Source organism: Lemur catta, chromosome 1 (assembly GCF_020740605.2).
Source record: "Lemur catta isolate mLemCat1 chromosome 1, mLemCat1.pri, whole genome shotgun sequence".
NCBI classification, from domain to species: domain Eukaryota; kingdom Metazoa; phylum Chordata; class Mammalia; order Primates; family Lemuridae; genus Lemur; species Lemur catta.
In genome coordinates, this window is record NC_059128.1 from 197,598,479 (window position 1) to 197,624,214 (window position 25,736).

Consider the following 25,736-nt stretch of genomic DNA (forward strand, 5'->3'; position numbering starts at 1 on the left):
ATCTTAAAATATTAATGTTTATCACTAATTCCAAATTATGATAGTTATCACATGTAGATATTGGTATTTAAAGCCCAATAAAGAAACCCATTGTTATTATATCACAATTTAAAAATATTCATTACTACATTTTGGTATAATTGATTTCTTTTGAATTCCTAAGTATTAATAATTAGGTTATTCATTTAAAAACACCATTCTCATAAGGGGTTCATAATTTTCATCAGACTTCCAAGGGGTCCATGGCACAAAAAAATTTAAGAACTCTTGATCTATTCTAATAAGTCAGGTAGAAAGAACTTCTCAAACATAAGCAGTCCCATCTCCAGAGGGCTACTTTCTGGGAGAGAAGAGAACTCTTACTTTCCTTCCAGCAAAGTCCTTCATATCAAGGTATAGAAAATGTCTTTGTCCTCTAGACAAGGGGAGAAAACAGATTTCACCTCATCACACATGAAGTTTCATAGGCTTGGAACTGTGCTTGTTTTCACTTATCTAGAAAATATTACTGGTTTTCAAGGATGAATGGATGCTAGGATTGCAGGCTCGCTAAGCTTTCCTGAAAAAGGAAAGCCTTGTTTTAAGACAGCTTACAGAAAACAGGTCCTGCTTTCTCTTCCTTCAACATCTTTCTTCCCTTCCACACATACACATACACAGACTCATACATACACACATGAACATGCACATACATACACATATATACACATACACATGAACACACATACACACATACACACAGACACGCATACACACATACCTACACACACACATCCTTCTTGTATCATATGGTGACCTGGCACAACAACTACATAGATCTGGGGCAAATCTACTTTAGAAAAAGGTGAGAGGTGTGTGAACCATGCCACGTGAGAAATAGCTGGGAACCTGGAGATGTCTAAGTTGAAGAAGAGCAGGAGACTCAGTGGAAGACATGAAGGACAGCTTCAGATATGTGAATTACAGCAGTTGGCAGCTGGAGCAGAGGTGTCCTGTAGGTTCCAGAGGGACATGGCACAACTGGGTTTGGTTAGGAGTGTAGACTTTGTAGACTGTCAGACCTAGGTTTGTTCTGCCACATACTAGCCTTGGTGACCTAGAACAAGTCCTAACCTCTTGGAGCCTAAGTTTCATTATCACTTCAATGGAGATAATAATAGCACTTAGCTCATAGGGTTTTCATAATGATTAATGAGACAACATAGTAAACTCCAGTCCTAGAATACAGCAGGTGCTCAATAAATAGTAGATCTTACCACAGTTTTGTTATTGCTATTGTAAGTTTTTCTAGAGCAGCTGAAGCCCAAGTACACAAACTCCTCCTCCTCCTCATTCTCTCTCTTCTCCCCCTCCTCCTCCCACACCCTTCCTCCACCTCTTCCTCCTCCCTCTTTCAGAACTTGATACGTATATGTTAAATGCTGCCATGTGCCAGGCACTGTGTTGGTGATGGGGATATGGTCACAAGCAAAAAGTACTCTGAGAGTGACCTCATGGGGCTTGGAGTCTAGAGGATACTGCAAGACCCCAGATGCAACCTTGACTGTGGTAACAAAATGAACAAGGTTAATAAGAATCTATATTATACATAAAACACAAATACTTCTAGTTTCCAAATGAATGATAGAATGGATGGTGATTACTGATAATGATTAGCTACTAGAAAGTTAACTATGATCAAGTTAGGAAGAGAGGAAATAAGTGTGCAGAGAGGATGTGTGTCAGCCTGAATTTGCATATGTAGAATAGAAAGCAATTGTAACTGGAGAAAGACTGGTCAGATCAAAGGTAGAACTTTCGGAGGTTATACTATGTTAGGCAGGCAACAGAATTTAACTCAGGTGATTCAAATGACATGCTTTCAAAGAGGGACTGCAGGCAGGTACGGGCAGTGTACAGGCAGGGTTAAAGTAGCCAACTAGGGATGTGGAGGCATCAGAGATGACAACAGTAAGAAGTTGCTGTCATCCCAAGGCCTGGGGCAAAGGGTGGGTGGTGTTTCTGGAGTCCAGAGGGAGCTGGAGCTGCCCAGGAGCAGCTGTCTCTGTGGAGATGCACAGCCAGTGTGGTGCCCAGGCTGCGAGGCAGCAAGGAGGCAATGCCCCGGCCTTGCTCGCTCCTCACCCTCTGATCTGATAATATTTCCCATTAGCTAAAGCCAACAGGAAGCAACCAGCAAGGGGTTTTCTGGAGCAGAGAACAGAGTATGAAGGGTGGAGAATAGATCCGGGAGTGGAGGCACATGGAGAATGGCTGGCCCACCTACCGAGGTCAAACAGAGCTTGGGCTAAAAAGACATAGATTAAATAAACAGATTATCAAAGAAAAGATAATGAAATTAGCAAAAAGGATCATCTTTTTATTAAATACTTGAGTTAGTTTGAATGAGATTTTCTTCCTTGTAAGCAAATGGTCCCTGATTGGAAAATACAAAAAAGCCGTGAAATGAAAGGGTGCATGGGTGTGTCTCTACCCAAATAACCACCAAAACTGTTTTCCACTTCATGCTATACAGATATCAGATCTGGCCACTGTTATTTATGATTAGGATATCCTCCCGTGCATGAAAGAATGTGTGTGGCATCCAGGAGTGAGCATCTAGGAATAAAATTGGTAGATAAAGTGTGTGTGTGTGTGTGTGTGTGTGTGTGTGTGTGTGCACTTGTGTGCACATGGATGTGTGTTTCTGGGTTCATTGGTACTTTATCCTAACTCTTTATTTTACTGTTTTACTTGGTTAAAAATAGTATTTGCTGTTTAATTTGATGACATAGCTGAGATTGTTTTCCGAAGTAAACCTGGTGTGGATATTCAGCCCGGCAATTCAGAACGGGTCCATCCCTCTGTAGAGCTTTGCAGGGAAGCAGCACGTGCCTCAGTTGCTGGAGGGCTGCTGCTTAATTAGTTGTCAAAAGCAATGTCATTAGTGGCCTGCTACTCAGTGTGTGGGGTCCTTAAAAGCTGGCCCCCTGTGCCTTGCTGATATTTGAGAGGCATTAGGATGAGGCAGCCATCTCATGTTTTCCACCTTGGCCAGTCTGCCAGATGCCTAGGAGATAATTAGGCACCTTTACATAACTCACTCCCAAAGTAACAAGACAAAATTCCAACTTAACAGCATTTGCTACCGCCCCCATGCCCCAGCTCTATTAGCAACCTGTCCACAGTGACAGTGGAATGTGCTAATAGGTTCCAACAAATGTATTCAGATGTGGAGAACATGAAAAATAACTTTTCCTTTGTTTGGAGGCTGTCACAATTCCCCACAAATGCTTGCTATGGACCATTTTCCTGGAAGCTATTTGTGCTGGTAGAGTGTCTTATTTGGTTAAAGGAAAACCATAAGATAGCATCAAGAACAAATAACATAAAAAGAACACACATCCAACACTGTCCAGCAGCTGAGGAATTGCAGATGGAGGCAGGGGTTCAGCTGAGGGCCAGAGTTACTTGATATAGGGAAAAATGTTTGTTGTTCTTAAGCTCTTCAAGACCAAAGAAGCATTTGACCCAGAACCTGTAAGTGAGTAAACCATTCCTTAAGCTATTTTCTTTGGAAGGAAGTGTTTGGAGCAGAGGAAAGGGTAGGCTTATGAGGGGTCCATGGCCAGAGGATGGCTTGTTCATTAACTCTTTCAAAGTACTTGAGAATTGTGTGTAAAGTCATGCTATGCTATTCTTATAAATCACCTCTTACACAGTAGTTTCTTCTGTCCCATCCTACCTAGAGTGATTGAAGAATGAATGGATTGGAACTCTGTGCTAGTCTACTAGTCAGGGGTAGGGGTCCCTAAGGAGTGAAGAAGCTCATGTAGCTGCTAACTGGGGAACATACTTTTGTTGACAATTGTTAGATGACAAAGCAGGGGATGTGTTGATTACCTTGGTGGATGACATGGCCATGAGACAGTGTCAGACCTTAAAAAATAGGATCTAAATTCAAAGTGACCTTGCTGGACTGGAAAAGTGACCTGAAACCAAAGTAGAGAAGGAACAGGTCCAGGCCCATTCACTGGAGAGGAAATGTACTATGCAGAAATCCAAGGCCAAGCAGAGAGCAGACAGGATGAATCAGCAACATCTTCACACTGGGCTGTCCTTTGTGCTCAAATGATACTTTTAGGCACAGCCACTAGGACATACGTTATCCTTGAGTTTCCTTCAGGGATAAGGGATTTGCAGCAAAAACTCCAGAATCCCAGTCAGTTTTTTGGTGGCCAATGAAAAAACTACTGAAGGTAGTAGGCTTGGGTTGGAGTGAGGACAGGGAGCAGAAATGCAAAAAAGGATGACTGGTCCCATGGCTCCAAACTCAGGGGGAGTAGAGTAAAAAAGGACTTTGGTCATCCAGGACTAGGGTCAAGTTTCAGCTCTGTTACTTATTGTTTGGATCTGTGACCTTAATTTTTATAAGCTTTAGTTATTTCCATGTAAAAGTGGAGATCGTTGTACTTATTTTGCAGGGCTGTTGTGAAGATTAAAAGAAAAGCATATATGAAAGAGTTTGTCACAAAGAAAATGTTAAATGTTATGAAAGGCATCCTTCCTTTTTTATGCCTGACTTCTGATCTTTTATTTAAACTAGTGAGAACCCAGGATGTATAAACGGAAAACCCCTAAGGCTGGCTTGATTAGCTCCTTCCTTGGTGAGGTGGGCTCCTGATTGAGGAAGGATGTGGAGTCCCTGAGAAGGGAAGGGGAGACCCCTAGAGAGAATAAAGACCTCAGAACAAAACACAAGGTGACAGGAAAGGCTAAAACACAGTCCTTCATCTTCAGAATGAGTAAAACGGCATTTACACAGAGGATATTAACTTTTTCCAATCTTCACATGGGGTCTAAACTATAGTGCATGACATTTGGGTGAGCTGTTAGAAGGATTTTAAAAGTTAAACATGAACTGTGTAATTAAGCAAAGTTTTCAGTTGCACTGACAGGATGTCTTCATAAACAATGAACACTCAAGCCTGGGTCCATTTAACTGTACTCCTATGGGATGATAAGAAGAGACTAGACTATCTCTTAATGTTCCTCCAAGGAACATTGCAAAAGAGCCATGACATGAAAAGGTGCATGGGTGGAAGTTGGAAGGAAATGTAACATGTCAGATTCATTACCTCATTACTTTAAAAAAAAATTTTTTTAAAGAAGGTTCAGAAGGGAGTTGTCATCCACACAAGGCACTGGATGTGGTGGAAAGGGCTTTGGAATCACACATGGGTAGAAATTTCAGCCCCAGCACTAAGTGAGGTCAGGTGAGTTACTCAGCCTCTCTGAGCCCTGGAGTCTCCATTTTTAAGGTGGGAACAATAGCACCAGCTTTAAAGTTTTGTTATAAGAGTGAGATAGTGTTTGTAGAGTATAATGCTTGGCACCTAAATACTAGCACCTTCCTCCTGTCATTTTAATTATTGCTAACCAGAACAAAGTGCACATAAAAATTCCAAAATTTTGTTTTGTTTTGCAAACATTTGGTTCAATTAGTTTTCCCACTTGATAGATGAAAAAAGCTGAAAGCACGGAAGTTAACTGATGGCCAAAGTAAGTCCATGACCCAGTAATTTCTTATTTTGTTAAGCAAATCATGAGATAGTTTTCCTGTGCTATGATGAAAATGCAATTGAGTTCCATTCTTTTTTTTCTTATAATTTGTTTTTCTCTTATATGATAGGAAAGGAACAATTTGTATCATAAGATAATGTAGATATGGGGATCTAGAATGGAGTCAACAGTATTTCTTTGTCCCTTCTGGTTTTAACCAGTTTCAGTATTTATTCGTTTCAAAGAGGAGGGTAGAACTTTGTGGTTCTGTGGAATTCTTACAGATAAGCAGAAGGCTGGGAATCTTGGCTTCAATTGCTTCCTTGCTTATTTCTCTGCATTGAACAGCATGGAATGGTTCAGAATAAGCAGAGGTTATTTTGAGTCTTCTCCAAGAGAGATTTCTGATCCCTGGACATTTTGGAGGAAAACCAGTCTAAGCAAAAAGTGCAAAAGCCAAGTGTGTGGAATTCTGGACTTGTGTTCTGCCACCACTCTTAGACAGATTTGCTTTGCTAGGCCTCAGGTTATTCACCTGTCAAATGAGCAGAGAGGACCAGGTGACCTCTAAGGTCCCTGCCAGCTCAAAATTTACTCTGATTTACGTTCTATAAAAGATAGACTAATGAGCTTTACCAATAAATCCATAAAATAAGCATTTTTAGTTGTACTGGAGAAAGACACCAGGAGCAACTTAGAACCACTTGTCAGTATAAAGCATTTGCCACTTCGACCTTCTCATTTTTCTTTAGTATAGAACACACCACCCAGATTGTGGGGTGAGATCTGAAAATGTCCTTTTGGTCTAGCTCACTCTCTTACCAACCCCCATACCACACCAGGTAGACTTCTCTGCCACGAACCACATCTCTGGAATGGGATTTATAACTAGTACTCCACTGGGCCCACTCAACTGCCCTCAGACCCCAGTGGGACTCTCCTCCTAGGGTCAAATGTTGACATTGGATTTAAAAACCGTTCTTTCCCTAGTTCCATACTCAGGTAAAACTCATTCCTTCCCCACCTGTCTACTCTCCCCGACCTCATTTATTGCCTTGTCTATTTATGGACCTGTGTATCTCTCTTAGACTGTAGAGACAGCCTGCAGAACTGAGCTATTCTTGGACAGACTTTGGAGTCAGACAGTACTGGCTACCGGTCTTGCCACTTACACTGTGTGTTTAATTGCAAGTCATTTGACCTCTCTGAATGGGAGTGTTTTTCATCTTTAAAGTGTAAATATCTTCTTCATTTAATTGGGATGATTAAATTAGATATTACATGCAAAGTACTTGGCAAAGTGTTAGGCATACTGCAAGTGGCCAACACCATGGAATCTATCATTGTTGTTTGTGTAAAATAGGATCTCAACAAATGCTGGTGAAACAAATAAGAAAAAAAGAGAACCACTTCTTCAGAACATCCCAACTAAATTCATATTAAAAGGTGATAAAGAGAAACACCACAGTGATTATGGAATAGAGCAGCACTGTTTGAAAATATGTCTTAGCTGGTCACTAGGTGGAAGGTGGAGCATGTGACAGGTGGACCAGGCTTTAGGAATGAACTCACCCCTGACCAGCCGTGGGGCAGGAACTGGCCTTCAGCCCAGTATTTCCCATTGATGAAGAACAGGCCTGCAATCATGATGAACACCCACACTGCCAGGTTCAGCACGTTGAGGACGTTGTTGAAGCCCACAGAATTCTTCACCCCCAGAGCAACAATGATGGTCACGATGACAGCAATCAACAGGGCCAGAAGGTCTGGGTATGATTCTTCACCTTTCCCTAGAGGGAAAGACACGAGTGAATACCATCCAGAGGGAAGAAAGGGCCATGCAAACTCCTGGTCCCACCCCAGGGCATCCTCATTCAGTTTTGAGAAGGGTGGTCAGTCTGTTAGGGAGAGAGGAGGAGGAACTGTGTTGTGTGTGTGTGTGTGTGTGTGTGTGTGTGTGCACACACAGGTGCATGCAGGTCCCTGCACATACCTACGCTGTGTCTAGTTGCAAACGGGCAAGTTTGGGTAGATTAGAGGATCTGCTATCCTGGACCAAAAATTGGGACATGTGATGTGACAATTACAACAGTGCCTGTGGAACCATGGCACAGGACATTTTTTTAAAAAATTTAATTTAATTATTATTTTTTTTTTTGAGACAGAGTCTCGCTCTGTTGCCTGGGCTAGAGTGCTGTGGCATCAGCCTAGCTCACAGCAACCTCAAACTCCTGGGTTCAAGCAATCCTCCTGCCTCAGCCTCCTGGGTAGCTGGGACTACAGGCATGCGTTACCATGCCTGGCTAATTTTTCCTATATATATTTTTAGTTGTCCATACAATTTCTTTCTATTTGTAGTAGAGACGGGGTCTCGCTCTTGCTCAGGCTGGTCTCGAATTCCTGAGCTCAAACGACCCACCCACCTCAGCCTCCCAGAGTGCTAGGATTACAGGCGTGAGCCACGGCACCCTGCCTGGCACAGGACATTTGAAGTCAGAACTGTCCTTGGATGGGATATATAGCGAGGTCTAATATGTTACTTGAAAATTATTTTTATCTTCATCACTGGGAATTTTATAGTCTATAAAATTTCCATTCCATTCCAACAAACTTTTCCTTATTAGCAAATCTAAGAATGTGTCTTTGAAAACTATTGTAAGAGGGGTTTTCTGTTCCTTTGTGTGTATGTGGTTGCAGAGAGCAAATGACCAGTGAACATGCCCCGCCTGCTTGTTCTCTCATGGGCCAGTGGACTCCTGCCCTCTACAGAGTGGAGGCGGCACTGCCTCGGCAGTCAGCGCACTCGGCCGGGAGCCAGCCCTGTGGCTTTGGGCAACTTGCCTCACCTCCCTGTAAAAGGAAGGACATGGATGACCTGGTTTTGAAGGGCCCTTTCAGACCTAAAATTCTGCGAAATCAGTATATGGAACAGGCTTGGTCTTTATATTTTTATCTTATCATGGTATCCTTGTGCTCAGCATTTTTGTTAATTTTTCTGAGATAGAAACACCAAAATCAAAGGACTCGACACAGCCACAGAATCATTCCTTGGAAGTTCTGAGGCAAGACTCCAAAGCTCCCTCAACTATTGTTTGGCTTCCCTCTAATATGGGAGTTTATCAGGTGTCAGGGTGGAGAGTGGGCAGCAAGTGCTGGAGGAGCCTGAGGTCTCATGGCATTTGTTATGTGAGCTTCTGGTTTTTGGCATCCACCCAGTTATATTATCCCTCTTGGACCTCTACTAGACTAGAATCCATTCTGTTCCTTAAAAGATTTTTTTTCATTTGAAAAATAAAAAAAATATTCTGATGAAACTTCTGGAGAAGTTCTACCAGTTCTTTTTCCTGCATTGGTTTTATTTTTATATAGTTATTGGCATGGTGCTTGTATGGTTTGTGTTGTTTCACATATGACATTACATTAAAACATATTTCATGTTACTACAAGTCTTCCTAATCATCCTTTAAATTGCTAGCTACATAATATGTGTCCACAATTTACTTAATCATTTGTCCCATTGTAGAATATTTAGGCTGTCTCTAAATTTTTGTGGTCGGAAAAAAGGTTGTGATGAACATCTCTTTATATAATGCTTTCATGAAAATTAGAATCTTTTTTCAGGATGGATAGATTCACAGAGAAAGAGTTACTGTGCAAAAAAAAAAAAAAAAAAACCATTTAAGGCTCTTGATAGATTTTGGCCATCTTACCCAGGCCATTGAGGGTTCCCACGCTGTCCACCATCCAGCGGCTGATGGTGTGGTTGGCCAGGGAGTCAAACATGCTGCTCAGAGCACTGGCGCCCGCTGCAGTGCCAATCAGGTACTCCAGAATCAGGTTCCAGCCAATGAAAAAGGCCACAAATTCGCCTACAGTGACATAGCTGTAGGTGTAGGCAGATCCTGTGGTCTTGGGGACTCGGACTCCAAACTCTGCATAGCAGACGCCTGCGAGGATAAGCACACACAGATGGTGGACTTCAGGAGGGAGCTAGCCTCTTGGTGGTTGACAATCTTGGGTAGAAAATATTGAGAATCTCTGGGATCTTAGAACAAATACACAAAGTTTTATATGCATGAATCGATTCGAAGCCAACTCTAATCTCTTCCAACCTCACTTCTGAAAAACTTTTTAACCTCAATGCCTAGCAATAGCAGTAGCATAATTCTATTGAGCTATTGGAAACTGATCTTTATTTAGAAAAATTCCCACTTGTTGTGTGTAACTCTCTTGTGTTCCTTAAGTGTCAGATATCCTGAGTGAACATGGGCCTAAATCAATATGACCCCCACCCTTGATGGCACCAGGGTCATATTCCGCAGTAATGTTCTTCTCTTTCAGTTTTTACATATTACAAAAGGTGCTCCTCATTTGAGCGATGCTTCAAGCAATCTGTGAAAATGCTGTACTATATCTAGGCAGGTAGATAAAAGATGCAAATATAAATGAATTACTAGTTATTAACAAGCAAATTCAGCACATGCAAAAGGTAACTTAAGAGTTACTTAAGAGTAACTTTTAGAGTGCCTACTATGTGTGTAGCAGGGTGCTAGGGCTGAGAATAAAAAAGATGAATGACACAAGCCCCTGCCCTCAGGGGAGATAGGCCAGAAAACCAGTACATGTTGTAGGCTATGTAAGCTTGACAATGCAGAAAGGCATAAGATCAATAAGAGCAGAGATAAGAGACATGTACTCAGCTGGTTTTGAGGTATATGGAAGAATTAGTTGGATAAACAAGGTGGAACATGAGGCAAAGACACGGTGGACACAGACAGTATGAAGTATATGGGTGGAGTGGAGTGTGCAGAGGGTATTAGGCAAGACAAGGCTACATGGGTAAGCAGAAGCTGTGTGTTTTCCAAAGTGGGTTCAGGGCCCACTTCTACCAGAATCATCTATTGAGTCCTAATTTCAGGAGATAGGGACCAGGAACCTGCATTTTAACAAGCTCCCCAGGTAATGCGTGTGTTTGCTTGTGTTTGAAAAACACTGGAATATTGCCTCATCCTTTGATATAATTAGAGATCAGATTAGAAAGAGATTGAGAATACACCAAACTTCTGGGAGTTGGGAGAGTCTCCTATTTTGTGCTGGGGATTCTGGGTGTGGGCCCATGGGTGGGGCAACAAGTTGGAGGACAGACACAGGACAGCGTGGAGGGAACACACCGGGAGTGGGATGGAGGAGAATGTGGGAGGGAGCTCAAAGTGAACTTTACCTTCTGTCCCAATTTTGTTAAGGGTCAACCCTGAGGTTCTCTCATCACAAACCAGGGAACAGTAGTTCACTCTTTTGTGAATAAAGAGAGCATGTTTCTTCTCCTTCTGAAGGGGGTGAAATCAATGCAAGGAAGCAAAAACAGAGATGTCAAAAGCAAGGCCACAATCAGCAATTCAAGGTGATGTACTGTCTCCTCCTTCCCACAGTAGCTCCAGTTGTCAAGGTGTCCACGTGGAAGGAGCACTGGACCAGGCAGGCTGGGCTCCTGTCTCAGTGCCACCCCTTTACTCTCAGTGTCCTGATTTCTGAAATAGAAGTATTATACTGGATGCTGCTTTAAGGATTTCCTAACTCTGAGACTCTAGGATTCCATCTGTTGTATTGAATTTTGCTGAAAAAGCCATTAACAATAACTTAACTTTTCTTTTACATCAATTACTATATTGTCCTGTATTATAGAGATGCTCTCTTGGATAGTGAAGCCATCTGTCCCTACATTAAATGACCCTGGATGCTATTTACTTTGAGTTCCTATGTCAGCCCTCCTTCCCTCACTTTGTAAAATAGTTTTCCATCTCCTTCCTGTTGTCAGACTGTCAGTTGTTACTTCCTGTTGCTGCCACAGTGCTTACCTCGAGCAGTCAGACTACCTCTTTTCTAAATTGCTGCTTCCAACACCTGATGTTTACATTGTTAGAGTGGGTCTAAAATTAAGAGGAAATGGTCTTTGAAGAAAGGCCTGAAGAACTCTTCCGTGAGGAAAGTATAGTGCATATAAGAATTTGGTATGAGAACCTGATGATATTTTCTTGCATGCTTGGAGGACTTTTGTGTTCTCTTCGGGGTTCTTGGGAGTCGAGTTTGTACTTAGAGATTAGGTTGCTCTTTTAGTGCTGTGTGAGGAAGAGATTAGGAGGCAACTAATTTCTCCTCTGTGATATAGAATCCAGAGCATTTTCCAATAATTCCTATATCCTATGAGCTTATTCTCTCCACCCATCTTTACCCCCTTGATAGTGTACAAGATTTCTAAGTAAAATTTTTCCAAATGGTGGTTTTGAAACAGGCATTGATTTGAGAGCAATTTTAATTTGGATAGCCAATATTGTGAAGTTCGTGGAATCAAAGTGTTCTCTCCATAATACTTGATCTGTCAAATTAAATGTGAAAATGCCCAATTCACCACCAGAACATACTTGCCAAGGGCAATTAGCAAACAGCCAAGTCTTCTTTAGGTTTTGTGAAGGGACCAGCCCCTTGCTGTCCTCAGTCAGAGGAAGAGGCCCTGGCTATGCATAGTGCAAGGAGCATTTGGAATCATAGTCAGTCATTTCCCAAGGTCCTGTTGGGATCCTGATGGACTGTAAGTTTGGGAAGAACAGTGAGAAAATCCATCAGCCACTAACCATATAAGACAATTTTTGCTCCAAGAAACTGTTCTTTTGGACACATTGTTAAAGATCTTATTCTATTTTCTAATCTTTCTGATTTGTTTGATGCAGAAATGCAAACTTTTAGTGAGCACTAGAGAGTATCTACCCTGGCACCGAAGCTCAGCGGTAAGGATTGAGTGTTTACAACCCCAAATATCCTGAAGAAAATGTTCTCAATCATTCAACTATTTTAAAATATTGGGTGTGTAAGAGAACACAGTCAAGGGTATCTTTCTAATTTCAATAAAAAATAAAAACCATGGAAAGGGAAACCTTGGTTTTTACCTAGATTATCTAGTGTCCCAGATTACTGAGCATCTGAGGGCAAGTTACTTACCCTCACCTGGGTGACATGAGGTGACCAACTAGGTAAGCTTTTGTGTCCCTTCCAGCGCATCAGTCTTTGGTTTCACAACTAGAGTCAACGCTCAATCATCTGAATCAATGGGGGAAGCCCTGTAGAAAATCCTGCAAACCAGTGGTTCTCAACAAAGGTGGTGCTGCCTCCTGGGGGGCTGTCTGTGATTCACATGATGATTGTAGGCACCTGTGGCATTAAATGGGCAGGGGCCTGGGCTGCTAGACATTCTGCAATGTGTGGGACCATCCCATAGAGTGAAGCATTGTCTTGTACCTTACATGACTGCTGAAGGTCCCAGTGGGCATGCATGTGAGTACAAACCTGTTTATAATTTTTGAATCTGAATTTATCTCCATTTTATATATAACACAAAGCATTTTTTCTGCATGGCTTTATGTACATTGAATTTTCTAGGACTGCAACAACTGGGTAAATTGAGGGACAGTTGTAATTTGTTTTGTTTGGAATTTACCAAGAGTTGGTCACCATTTTGGAAAACCACATCATCAACAGCAACATTATTCATGGTCTTTGAGCAGGAAACAACACACCTACGTGAGTGTGCATTTGTAGCAGCTGTATTCATAGGGGTTCTACAAATGACTGTAAACATCTGACGACTTCATTGTTTCCCAGTGTACTCATGTCCCAGTACTCACATGTTGAAATAAATATTACTTTTATTAGGAATTACTTTCCTTTATTTATCTTTCATACTCAGGGCATATTGATTTTTTAAAAAAATTAAGTGTGTGGGAAGGTAACATTATCTGTAGTTTTCATTCCAGAATAGTAAAGGAAGCATTACAAAGTATTTTTTTTTAACCAAAAGTTGACCTGGGTGTACTAGGGTGAAGAATTACTATTCTAAGTGAGAGATAAATGTATAAATAATCTTTACTTAATTTGGTAATCCATTAAAAAATTCTTGCCTCAGAGTTACCTTCCTATTCATATTTGCCTTATGCTATCATCAAAGTGATTTTGCATTTTGTGGTTACCCATCATGTGATTGGAGAGGGAGAGGCATGGTGATTCCAAAAGTATATATTGATACAGCTGGAGAATATCAATGTTGGGGTGCAGGCAGCCATCCATGAGTAACTGCACGCTGCAGACCACATGAAGGAAATTTTCCCATTAGAGGTGATGAGAAATGGAAAATCTGGATCTTTGAGAAATGTAAAGAATTCATTTCAGCAGAACTAGATAGAACAGAAGTGATTCCTCATAGCCTGTAACTCTGACACCTTTTCAATCGTCCACCACACAAGTATATTGTAAACATATTCCTATTTACATTTTGTCACATTCCTAGTGTTTTGTTTTATTTCTATACCCAGAACTATTTGTGATTAAATTGAAAAATTGCCAGCCTAAAAAGAAGTTAGACTTAGAGAGGACTTACACATTGAAAGAGGATCGGGACAAGATACCAGAAGATTCTCTATTTGAAATATTCTGTATTAATCCCCTTTTAGTAAGAGTATCCGAGTATCAAAGTATCCCAGACATTGTGTAATTTGGGGTTCAGAAAAATATGGTCTTTTCAAACGTGAATTTCTTTCCAAGTCAGAGTCTATGGTTCTGTTGTATACAGGAATAAAGAGCCTGCCCTGGGTGCATTGCTCTCAGGCAGCCTGCAAACAACATCGAAAGTTCCAAACTGTGCTTCATACAATACTGCCCAATAGTAAAGATAACCACTTCATGTTCGCCCACCCAATTTTATCACATCACTCACAGCCTACCCTGGCTCCCTGTGACCCTCTAAGAACAAAGAGACAACGATTCTCCATCTTAAGAGGGTATAAAGGAGAAAGACCCAGCTGGAAGTAGGCAAAAGGTGGAAAAGGGCTTCTCCATTTAAGAAATATATTTCCCTTCACATTCCACCAAAGAAAGTCATTAGATAAATAAGTACTTTTAAATAAATGTACTTTCACTTGGAAGGATTAAATCTAGCAGTTATTCACACTTAAATGTCAATTACTCAGATAAACAGAGGTTTTCTCGTTAACATGTAGCTTACCTTACTTTGACTACTTTCTTAACCTACTTATCAACTAATTTAGCAATTTCCTAAATAACTTCTGACTTCCTAATTTCCTTCTTTTATTCGACACACATTGTTCAATCAGGCACTGTAGTGAATATCAGACAAACAAAAACTAAGGCAAGCAGATTTCCTGACTTTTGAAGCATCTATATTCCAATCAGGAAAGAGTTTAATACACAACTTATTCCATGCAGCCACTATTAATACCATAGAGTATCTATGAAGTGCTCTTGGAGCCCACTGGGTGAGTGTGATCCTTAGGGACGTGGTTCTTTGGTTGCTGTGAAAATAGGAAGGCTGGAGGGGGGAGGCTTTAGAGCTGCATCTTGGAAGGGGAGCTGGGCTTTGGCAGTCACAGCTAGAATGACACGTGCAGGCTACTTTGGGGACTGGGGAAGATGGGTCTGCAGAGGAGGACTGGGATCAAGTAATTGAGGGGGCAGGACCTTTTTAGTAGATTGGCTGAATCTGGCTGAAAAGGACTGTATAGTTCATCTCCTCCTGTAGCTTTAAAGCTCTTTCTTAGTTGTAGAATCCTTTTTTCACACAAAATCTTATTTGAGAGCCTACTGCGTAAATAAGTAAAAGCAGCGTGGCTCTGTTTGAAGGGGTAGGAGAACTGAGGCTGGTCTGCTCAGGATCTCCTTCACGCCACACCTCCCCAAAGCCCCCGACCCTCCTCTATAGCCCCCAGGGCTGCACTGAGCATGGGAGTGGGAAGGGGTGTTCACTGTCATTGGGGTTGTTCTTTTGTTTTACAGATGATGCAACTGAGCTCCAGACCTGAAGTTGCATATTCAGTGAATGACAGAGCAGGGTCTAGAATGGAGGTCTCCTGACACCCAGTTCTAGGAGCTTTCCAATCTCTCATTCAGTCATCAAAAACATTTATAAGGTATCATCTCTATACATCTATGTTAGATTTTAGGGATTCAAAGGTCAGTAGGAAGAATACAGTTTTTTTTTTTTTTGCAGGGAAGGGTCCTTAAAGTCCAGTGGAGAAAACAGAGTAGAAAACCAGCCAGACAAAAGGACTGTCCAAAGGGAAAGAAGGCATCAAGAAATACAAGAGGGAATGGGGAAGCATCTCAGAAAATAATTTGCTAACTCTGCAGTTTTATCCAGGCCTCTGAGATCAGCAACCACTTGAATGTTGCTCAGAGCTGCTATGGGTGGGCCACGGGTTGCAGATATCAGGCCCAATTAATGGTTTTGAATGTACTGTGTCTACTATACTTTATACTAGGGAAATAGGAAGGTTGGGTGGGCTGACTAGCAAATGGCTGAGGTCAGCAACTCCTCATCCATGAAGTCAGGTCCTCCCGAGTGCCCATTACCTGCTGTCTCTCAGACACAGGATGGGATTGGTTGGGCTGTGCTATACAACTCACCACTTAGGCCCAAACCTGCCTTTAAGAAAGTCCTCACCAAATATAGCATTCTGCTGGGAAGGTGTTTACCCATTTCCTTCTCATTTTCTTAGTGTTCTTAAAACATCTTTGTTCCTTTTATGAAGTCACAGTAGGGCTAGGACATGTATATATTGTGATGGTTGCTGGTCTTGCTTAATGTGGATTGGGAGTGGGGTATAAGGAGAAATCACAAGACCTCAGAGAGAAATAGAGTGTGAATTCTTTCTGAAGCGTTTGTTTTCTCTGTGACGCCAAATTCCAGATGGTGGGTAATGCAGTGTCTCCACCATTGTTGTCTCCCTTGAGAAGCAGGTTGCTGGATCCCAAGGACCATCTATCCAGTCCCCTGTCACGTGCAGCTGGACCCACTGAGCCTGCAATGATGTCCTCATCCTGATGCTCTTGGTTAGCCAAGAAAATTGTGGGTTTCTTTTTTGGGGAGTGACTGTCAGGCACCCTCCCCTCCCGCCTCACTGCTGTCTCTTCCACCTGAGCAACCTTGTCCACTCTGTCACCTGTCAGTAGAGCCCAGGCCATTTTTACAAATGTGTCTGGAGGAAAAGCAATTTGTCTGGGAACACCTGTGTTTCTTTCTGTTTAAGAAGAGACTTATGATTTCTCTGCCCGAGCAGGCTCCAGGTGGACAGTAGCTGCCCGTTTTTAGGGGATGGGAGCATCATTAATCAGCGGGTGTATGACACCATTAGTTATTGAACTTGACAAGGCTCCAATTAAAGTTGGGTAGGGAACAGAGAGCTCTCAAGTCCCCCGAACCACAGCACCAATATATCAACATATAATCAGGAAGGAAAGAAGCTGTCCTTACAGTCAGAGAAGTGACTCCTAAAACAGGTCAAGGAAATTTAATAATTTGTTGATTAAATGTGACCAGCCCATCTATTTATTCTCTTCTCTAGATCTTCCTCTATAAAAACATTTTAGAGGTTATTGGAGGTACATATTTTCCATAATATGATGAATTCAAGTATTAAGTTGTCTTATGCTATTTTTAATAATCATCATTATGCATGTTATTTTACTTGATTACTATATCAAATGGAGACAGTGATGGTGATGATGATGATGATGATGCTCATGTGGTTGCTTTCAACTAAAGAATCCACAAGGTTAGCTGCTCCCTGGGCCAATCTTCTAGCCCAGATTAGTCCTTCTTCTCTGCTGAGGTGGCAGGTGGGCTGGAACTGCTCTTTTCTCTGCCTCTAACATGTTTATGTGGGTGGCCTCAGGTGAGCACTGAAGGCCGTCTTGGAGGGGAAAAGATGTTACAAAAGAAAGGCGAAGGCACATGTTTTTTTGGCATCTGCCTGTGCCAGCCTTATTGTACCTGCTTCCTCAGGTAAGCTGTGGGGATGCTGAGGCCAGCGCCAGCAACCGCTCTGCTTTAGGACAGGCAGTGAGGGGTCACAGAATTCACATGGCCTCTGGGGAGACCCCAACAGTGGTTATGACGATTCAATACAATGGAGCACACGGATCCACTTTGCCCAGTGCCTGGCACACAGTAAGTGCTTAACAAAGGACAACTAAAATTATTACTAACTGTGATGTTGGGCAGGTCACCCAATTCACTGAGCCTTAGTTTCCCTACCTGGGAAAAGGTGATATCTACTGTGCAGGTCGTCATAGTTCTTCCAAGGACATGTGTACAGGTCCTGGTGTAGAGAAGGCACTCTGTCAGTGGGAGCTATGGATATTACTTATTGGCGAGGAGAAGGAATCTCAGAGAGCTTTACTTAGCAGCAGGCTCCGGAGTATTTATACAGGAGCCTTTGCCTCAGAGGTGGGAGAAAAGAGGTTGGAAGCAAGTGCTGTTGGCTGATGGTTTTAGAGACTCAGCGTTGGCAGGAATATTAAAAATCTAGCTAGACGGAGACCTATGCATGCTTGATGCACTTCTAAAACACAACCTGGAAAAACTTCTTCTAGATTTTAAATCTTTGATCTGGAAACTTCTTGTTCTATCCCACAACTCCCACAACTCTTAGAAATTGTGAGAGTGAAGAGAAAGTTTTTTTTTTTTTTCACTCCACCTCTCTTCGTGAGAACTACTGCCCCTCATCCAGGTGACTCCAATAACGGGGCTAAAGGCTTTATGCAGAACAGCAAAGGAGAGGGGGGGCTGACATGACAACCAGCAATTCTCCCCCACCCAAATATTTCTCAGCTCATCGCTCTCAGGAGGTAGGCAGGGTCCCATTTCTACAGCAGATGAACGTGGCACTGGCAGAGATGACAGATCTGAGAGGCTTCCGTGGGGGGGAGGGTGCGGGCCACTGCCCCCTCACCCTGGGAATATAACAGACAGGGTTCAAGGTGAGTGTCAAGGGGACCCGCCTGAGCCCTGCTGTGGCCCCCTCAGCCCAGGTGAGGAGGAAGTGAGACCGGGGCCTCACTGAGAGCGGACGCAGTCTCAGCAGATGCCCAGGGAGGCTGGGGGGCGGGTAAGACACAGCAGGTCTCGCATGGGCCTGGACGCCCTCTCTGGGGAGGATCTTCCCAAAGACATGAGAGACCCCTCACGAGCACAATGCCAGCTCAAGTCTTCCCACACTGGGCTAACATGCAGGGAGAAAAGGAGCAGGGCCAGAGTCTCAGGATTTAGGAGACTCATAGGAGAGAATCTTTGGGTGTGGGCATCCTCCCCCATCTAAAAGTTCTCCTCCTCCTGTGATACAAACACCTCCCATGCTCTCCTTCCTCCTTCTCCCCTCCTCCTTTCTACTGCCTGGCCCTCAGAGCTCCGGGAGGATTCCGCCTGCCATAGGGCCCAAGTATTACATTCGTATTTTAAGGGGTCAATGTTGCCACCTGCTGGTCTACGAGGAAGGAAGGGTGGTCTGTGCTTGGTAAGCTGTGGCCGCTGTATCTTCTGTGCACAGCTGACAAGACTCTTAAGCACTGTCCTTCCTAACAGTCTCACCTCAATGGTCCTGGTGGAGTGTTTCCCACCAGGCAGTCCCTACCGAGTGCAGTGGCAACGGTGGGTTTTTAGCTGAATTTTGTACAAGGGAACTCAGCGAATGGAACAGTGACTCTCTCGGATACATTGGTGGCTTCCTGAAAGGGGCATTCCTGCCAAGGAAAACTTCAAGTGCCCTTGGCTGGATTTATAGTATTCAGACACATGAACACTGTCATAATTAAAACAGTCTTAGAAATGTTTTCAAAGGAGCAGGCATTTGTGTTTATGTTTCACATATAAGAGAAATTCATTATATTGGTTATTTTTTTTTAAAGTCTAAGAAATTATAAGCTGGGGTATTTATAAACAGTCTTAAGATAAATAAATATACCCAAGGGCTATTATTGAATTTATTCCAATGTAGGAAATGCCTAAAGAGTTAATGGATGGGATCTAAAGGTGCGTGTGTTTGGGCTGCCTGGGGGTGTTTGGAAGGATGCCAGGAGAGGCTGGCAGAGGTACCTCAAAGACAGACCTGCCCTGGGAAGGGGTATTTGGCATCCCTGAATCTAAGCCCAAGGTTGAGGGCAGGGGCCTCTTTCCAAGCTGTCAGCCCATCTCTGGTGCCCAGTATGGTCTGCTAAGTGCTGCTAGCATCAAGAGGCACTGCCAGGCATTTGTCCTCTTGCTGTCTATGCCAGTGTGGCTTCTCCACCCTGCCCAGGAGGGCTGTGGCAGCCCCACCATCCCGCCTTGGGTCCAAGTCTCACCCTGGTCTGGTGAGGGGCTTGCACTGCTGGTCCCAGAGCCAGTGGCCTGCCAAGCAACAAGGCATCTTGCTGAAAATTCAAAAAAAATGCTTATGTATATATGCTTATGTATATAAATGTGTACATTATATATATATATTCCATTTCTTTGCAAGGGACTTTTTGGAGTCAGATCTATGAAAATGGCCAGTGGTGAGGAATAGTGCGAAATGTTTGTGATGCATCTTAGCAAATCAATGCTTTCCACACATACACTCATGGCTCTTAATAAAGCACAGGCACAGTTTGCATCGTGGACAATGCATTCCTTGGGTTATTAAATAAAGAATCCATTCTATTGCTTGCTTTTCCCTCTTCTCCATGCCAACCTTACTGTTTGCATTGTGCTGTTTGCCTTCCCTGCATCCCAGAAATTGCCCTCTCCAACCCACAAGCTGTCAGTAGGATTGGCCTCTTATCAGCATGTCCGCAGTTTGTGATATAAATGCTCACGCCCTTTTTGTTGCCTTGTGTAAAAATCTGTTCTTCCTTCAGTTCTATGTCTTCTCCTCTGCCCACTTCTTTGCTTTCTCCATTGTTGCTTCCATCTCCATCAGTGTGTAGCCATTTCACAAAGTTCTGTCTTCAGCTCTTTTCTCTCCTTACACCCCTTGCTCTGGTGATCTCTTGATCACCAAAGAGCCAGGCAAGTGCCAGGGCTCTTTGGTTCCCTCAGGTGGCTGTGGCTCCTTGGTACCAGCCTCTGTGAACTAGCAATGTGAAGAGTGGGCCAGAGTGTTCAAAGCAGATGGCCTGGCACGTGCAAAGTTCCTGAGCTGCTGTGGTCAGCTGATTAGACTCCACACACAAAGTTTGCCTTGTATAGGCCTGTGAGGGCAAGGGCTGGCACTTGGCATAACTCTTCTTCATGATCTTCCATCAATACTCTTGTCTCGGATGTTTACCCCATGCTTGTCAGCAGGTACCGTGCCTTACTTATCTCTGCATCTCTAGCACCTATTTCAGTGCATAGAGTTGAGGCTGCTTAAATATCACTTCAGAGAGAGAGGGAAAGAGAGAGAGAGAACTTTGTCATGGTACCCTGTTTGTTTTCCTTTATAGCACTTACTATGATTTATAATTGTTATATGTATTTATTTACTTGTTTTCTGAGGTACAGCCTATTTTATGATCAGTAGCATTTCTACATACTAATAACAGTCAAGTTGAGAGTCAAATCAAAGACTCAATGCCATTCACAATAGCTGCAAAGAAAATAAAATACTTAGAAATATACTTAACCTAGGAGGCGAAAGATCTCTATGAGGAGAACTGAGAAATACTGAGGAAAGCAATCGCAGATGACACAAACAAATGAAAAAAATATCATGCTCATTGATTGGTAGAATTGACATTGTTAAAATGTCTATACTGACCCAAGTGATTTACAGATTCAACACAATCCCCATCAAAATACCAATGTCATATTTCACAGATCTAGGAAAAATAATTCTACGCTTCATTTGGAACCAGAAAAGAGCTTAAATAGCCAAAACAAACTTAAGCAAAAAGAACAAATCTGGAGGCATCACATTTCCAGACTTCAAATTATACCACAAGGCTATAGTAACCAAAATAGCATGGTACTGGTACAAAAATAGAGGCATAGACCAATGGAACAGAACAGAGAACCCAGATATAAAACCATCTACTTACAACCAACTGATCTTTGACAAAACAGACAGCAACATACACCAGGGAAAGGAAGCCCTATTCAATAAATGGTGCTGGGAAAATTGGATAGCCACATGCACAGGAATGAAACAGGACTCCTATCTCTCACCACTGAAAAATTAATTGAAGATGGATAAAAGACTTAAATATAAGGCATGAAACTATAGAAATTCTAGAAGAATATGTAGGAAAAACTCTTCTAAACATCAGCCTAGGCAAAGAATTTATGACTAAGACCCAAAGACGATTACAGCAACAACAAAAAAATAAATGGGACTTGATTAAATTAAAACGTTTCTGCACAGCAAAGGAAATAATCAAAAGAGTAAATAGACAACCTACAGAATGGGATAAAATATTCACAAACTATACATCTGATAAAAGGCTAATATCCAGAATCTGCAAAAAACTCAAATAAAAATCAGCTAGAAAAAAATCAAATAACCCCATTAAAAAGTGGGCAAAAAGACACAAACAAAAGTTTTTCAAAAGAAGATAGACAAATGGCCAACAAACTTAGGAAAAAATACTCAACATCACTAATCGTCAGGGAAATGCAAATCAAAACCACGATGAGATACCACCTTACTTCTGTCAGAATGGCTATTATTAAAAAGTCAAAAAATAATAGATGCTGGTGTGGATGCAGAGAGAAAGGAACACTAATAAACTGTTGGTGGAACTGCAAATTAGTACAATCTCTATGGCAAACAGTATGGATATTCCTCAAAGAAATAAATATAGACTTACCATTTGACCCAGTAATCCCAGTACTGGTTATCTACCCAAAGGAAATGAAGTCATTTTATGAAAAAGACATCTATACTCGAATGTTCATTGCTGCATAATTCACAATCGAAGCACAGCCTTTTGAAGCCTTATTAAAGGAGGCTGTTCCTGTAAAGAAGAGAATTCTTCTTGGCAAATACCTTCAGAGCCAAAAGTGTGCTCTTTGCACAAGGTTTATCTGGAGAAAGGGAGAGTAGGAAGTGGGCTTACTGGCTCTTTTTGCTAGGGGCTGAGGGGCTTCAGAATGAGAACTGCTCATTTGCATTAAGAAAGAACTTAGGCTTGTTAGGTTGGAGACTGGCCAATAATAGTGGTAGTAGTGACAACAATAACAGCAAACACTACAGAACATTTGCTGTGTGCATAGGCTAGATTAGGCACTTTACATACACAATCTTAGTCTTCACAAGATGGTTATGATGCAGAAATTATTATTATTTCTATTTGCAGTTGATGAATCCAAGATCTCAACAGGTTATCAGGACTTCCCAGCCTTTTTCAGTTTACATAACACACCTAGAAAATGATACTATTTGTATGGATAGGGAAGGAGGTAATGTGTAAAAGGCTGAGGCGGCTCACAGGTGGAGGTGACTAGCCTGGGGCCACCTCCCAGGTGTCCTGAGGGCTGAGGGATCCCTTCCTTGCTGTAACTTTCAGGAACCTGTTTGGGAAGCTCTAGGTTAGGTATATTTCCCAAGTCACACAACAAGTAAATGGCAGGGCTTGAACTGAGGCAGTTCAGCTATGGGGACTAATTGCATCTGGCTCCCAGATGCTAGATGGGGTTGGGATGTGTGTATGTGTGTGTGTCTGTGGACAGGAGTTGAGACAATAGGCCCTTCTTTATAAATCTTTCCCCTCCCCAGGTTCTTTTTCTTTCTAATTCAAGTTACAGGAAATCTAATTCAAACTCTTCATTTTACAGACGAGGAAAACAAGGTCTAGAGATGTAAACGACTTGCCCAAGGGCCCTGAGCTGCTGAGGATCAGAGCTGAAACTAGATCTTGGGAGCTCTGGCTTCTGACCCAGGCCTAGTTGTCTCTTGTAGCGCTCACAACTATTTCACGTGTGCATGTCTTGTTTCTTTGCACTGACGTCAAGCTCTTTGTCTCAGAGTTCTTTCCTGTGTTCTGCAGCACTTTATGCCTTGCTGAGCCCAGAGAAAGCGGTCAGTCCCCCCCCACAGTCACAGTAGCTACTCTTAGTATTCACAGCCCAATCTTCCAGGTGCTTCAGAAGATGAAAAAGAAGCCCAGGTTTTCCTGGCTTTGCTGGAGAAAACGCATTTTCACCACCAGCAGTTTGAGAAACTTGCAAATTTCTATTACATGTGCTCACCTTCTCTGAACTGGTAACTGACATCCTTCCTACAGGGCTGTCAATCGAGCCTTATGTAGAAAAGCTACACGAACTTCACAACACCTTTCTCCTCATTGCTGACAGGTGACAGAAAGAAGCTGAACTTAGAATTCATTTTCATGACCTGATTTACAGAAGTTTTGATCTAGAAAATTGTTCTCCTAATCAATAGAATAGGTGAGGTACAGGCTCTTTTGAAACCCCAATAAGAGTGAGGGTTTCCTTGGGTCATTTGATTCTTCTCGATGAGTTTTTAAATTTGAGAGTGTGTGTCTGCATCAAGCAGCTTGAGGCTAATGGTCTCTGGAGCCAGGCAGAATCATATTCAGACCCAGCCTTTGCTGCTGACTACCTTGTAGCCCTGGACAAGTCACCTAGCCTTTTTGAGCCTCAGTTTTGTAATCTGCAAAATGAGTACACTAGTGACATTTATTTTGTAGGGTTTGTTGGAAGGATTATGCAAATAGTGTTCAGCTAGTGCCAGGCACATCAAAGTCCCAAAGAGTTTAGTTATTGTGATGAGTCATAAAATGGAGACACTAACACCCACCTGACTTTATAAAGATCAGGGGTAACTGCTATGATTATTAAGATTTTAACATATGGATGTGTATTTGGGCAACATTTTGGAGAGCTAGTCTTCTGGAGGTTTGAGGACTGGCATGCATTTGTTCATCTTTGCATTTCTTCCCCACCCTGTCAATATTTCTGCCTCTCCAACCCCCCACTGTGGTTAAGAAGTGTTGTGGGAGCAAACAAATGCAAGTTTGTGGAGTGAATGAGTGATCTTAGATCATTGAGAAGGATTTGTAAAGGACCAATTCTCCTGGTTCACCTCTCAAGTCTGACTTCAAGTTGAGGGGGGGGGGGGAAATGGCTTATTGCTCTAAAAAAAAAAAAAGAACTTATCAGATTATCTATATAGACTCTGAATCTTTAGAAATCTTTCCTTAGTCATGAAGCTCCAACCTGAGATGAATACTGGAATGGGGAGCCTATGTTTGTGCTTTGCAAGGGTCTGCAGAGCCCGGAATGCGGAAAGCCTGGGAGCCTCCCTGCAGAAAGGCATTTGCTTGGCAGAGCTCTGCCCCCGCCACCTCCCCAGGATTTGTTACCAAGGGCTCACATGGTGATGGAGCAGAGAGTGCTGAAGAGCAAGCGATGATGGCAGGAAACACAACTTACAAACCGTAATGCTAAACCACAAACTAAGGGTGCCAAGAAAAACGCTACTCAGTGTGATGGCCTTTTATTGCCTTTTAGACCCAACCAACAAGAATTGATTGCAATTTATTAATCCACATCAATGAGACAGATTTCCTGGATTCAAAGGTCTCAGAGACAGCTGGCTGAAATGGAGGAGTGTGAGCTTCGGAGTTCTATAGTCTTAGATTTGAGCTCTGACTCTGCACTAAATAGCTGTGCGACTTCCAGGAAGTTGCTCTAACCTCTGACCCTCTGGCTCCTCATCTGTAGAGCAGAACTAAAGTCACCCCCCTCCTCTGGGGTGGTGAGATGGGAAGGAGGTGCTACATAATGCACCTCTGTAGTGCTCTGCACACAGAGATGAGTCCTGTGTCCCCCATGGTGTTCTGTGGTGGTCGTCTTTGCTAGAGTTCTCTGTTTCTACTCTCACTTTCTGTCATGAGAACTGTGTTGTAAAATCCACTATTCTAATGACATTATTTCAGAATCATTCTCATTTATTACATGTATTTTCTTGGCTAGAAAGAGTATTTCTCCCTCTCCCTCGTTTTCCCTCATCCACCCATGCCCAAATCCTCTCCACCCTAAGCTTCCTTTCAACCTTCATCGTCAGAGATGAAGGCCTCATCATCTCTTGCCTGTTTTATACAATATGGGCACAACCAGTTTTCCACCTCTGTTCTCTCTCTGCACTGTGCTACTAACGTGTATATCTGGTCATGGCCCTGAACTGCTGAATGCCTACAGAAAGATAACCAACCTTCCTGGCTTGGCCCCCAAATCCCTCCTCTAAGTACCCTCTTTGTTTAGTGAATTATCCTGAAGGACCATTTTGGTTGGGGAAAGATAGTTTTTGGAGAATGGCCAGGATGAACTTGGAGGGTGATGAAGAAATAAGTAAACTACTTGAATGAGATATGGACAAGAGTTTTAGGGCTTGACA

At 42.5% G+C, this 25,736-nt stretch overlaps 1 protein-coding gene across 1 annotated transcript in view; it reads right to left on the minus strand.

Moving 5' to 3' along the window:
• Positions 1 to 25,736, minus strand: part of SLC7A14 (solute carrier family 7 member 14) — a 105,462-nt gene that overhangs the window by 18,485 nt on the left and 61,241 nt on the right. The window contains exons 4-5 of the mRNA XM_045539651.1: positions 9,252 to 9,488; positions 7,114 to 7,331 (exon numbers count right to left, since the gene is read on the minus strand). Coding sequence (XP_045395607.1) covers positions 7,114 to 7,331; positions 9,252 to 9,488 — 455 coding nt within the window. The remainder of the gene's footprint in view (positions 1 to 7,113; positions 7,332 to 9,251; positions 9,489 to 25,736) is intronic.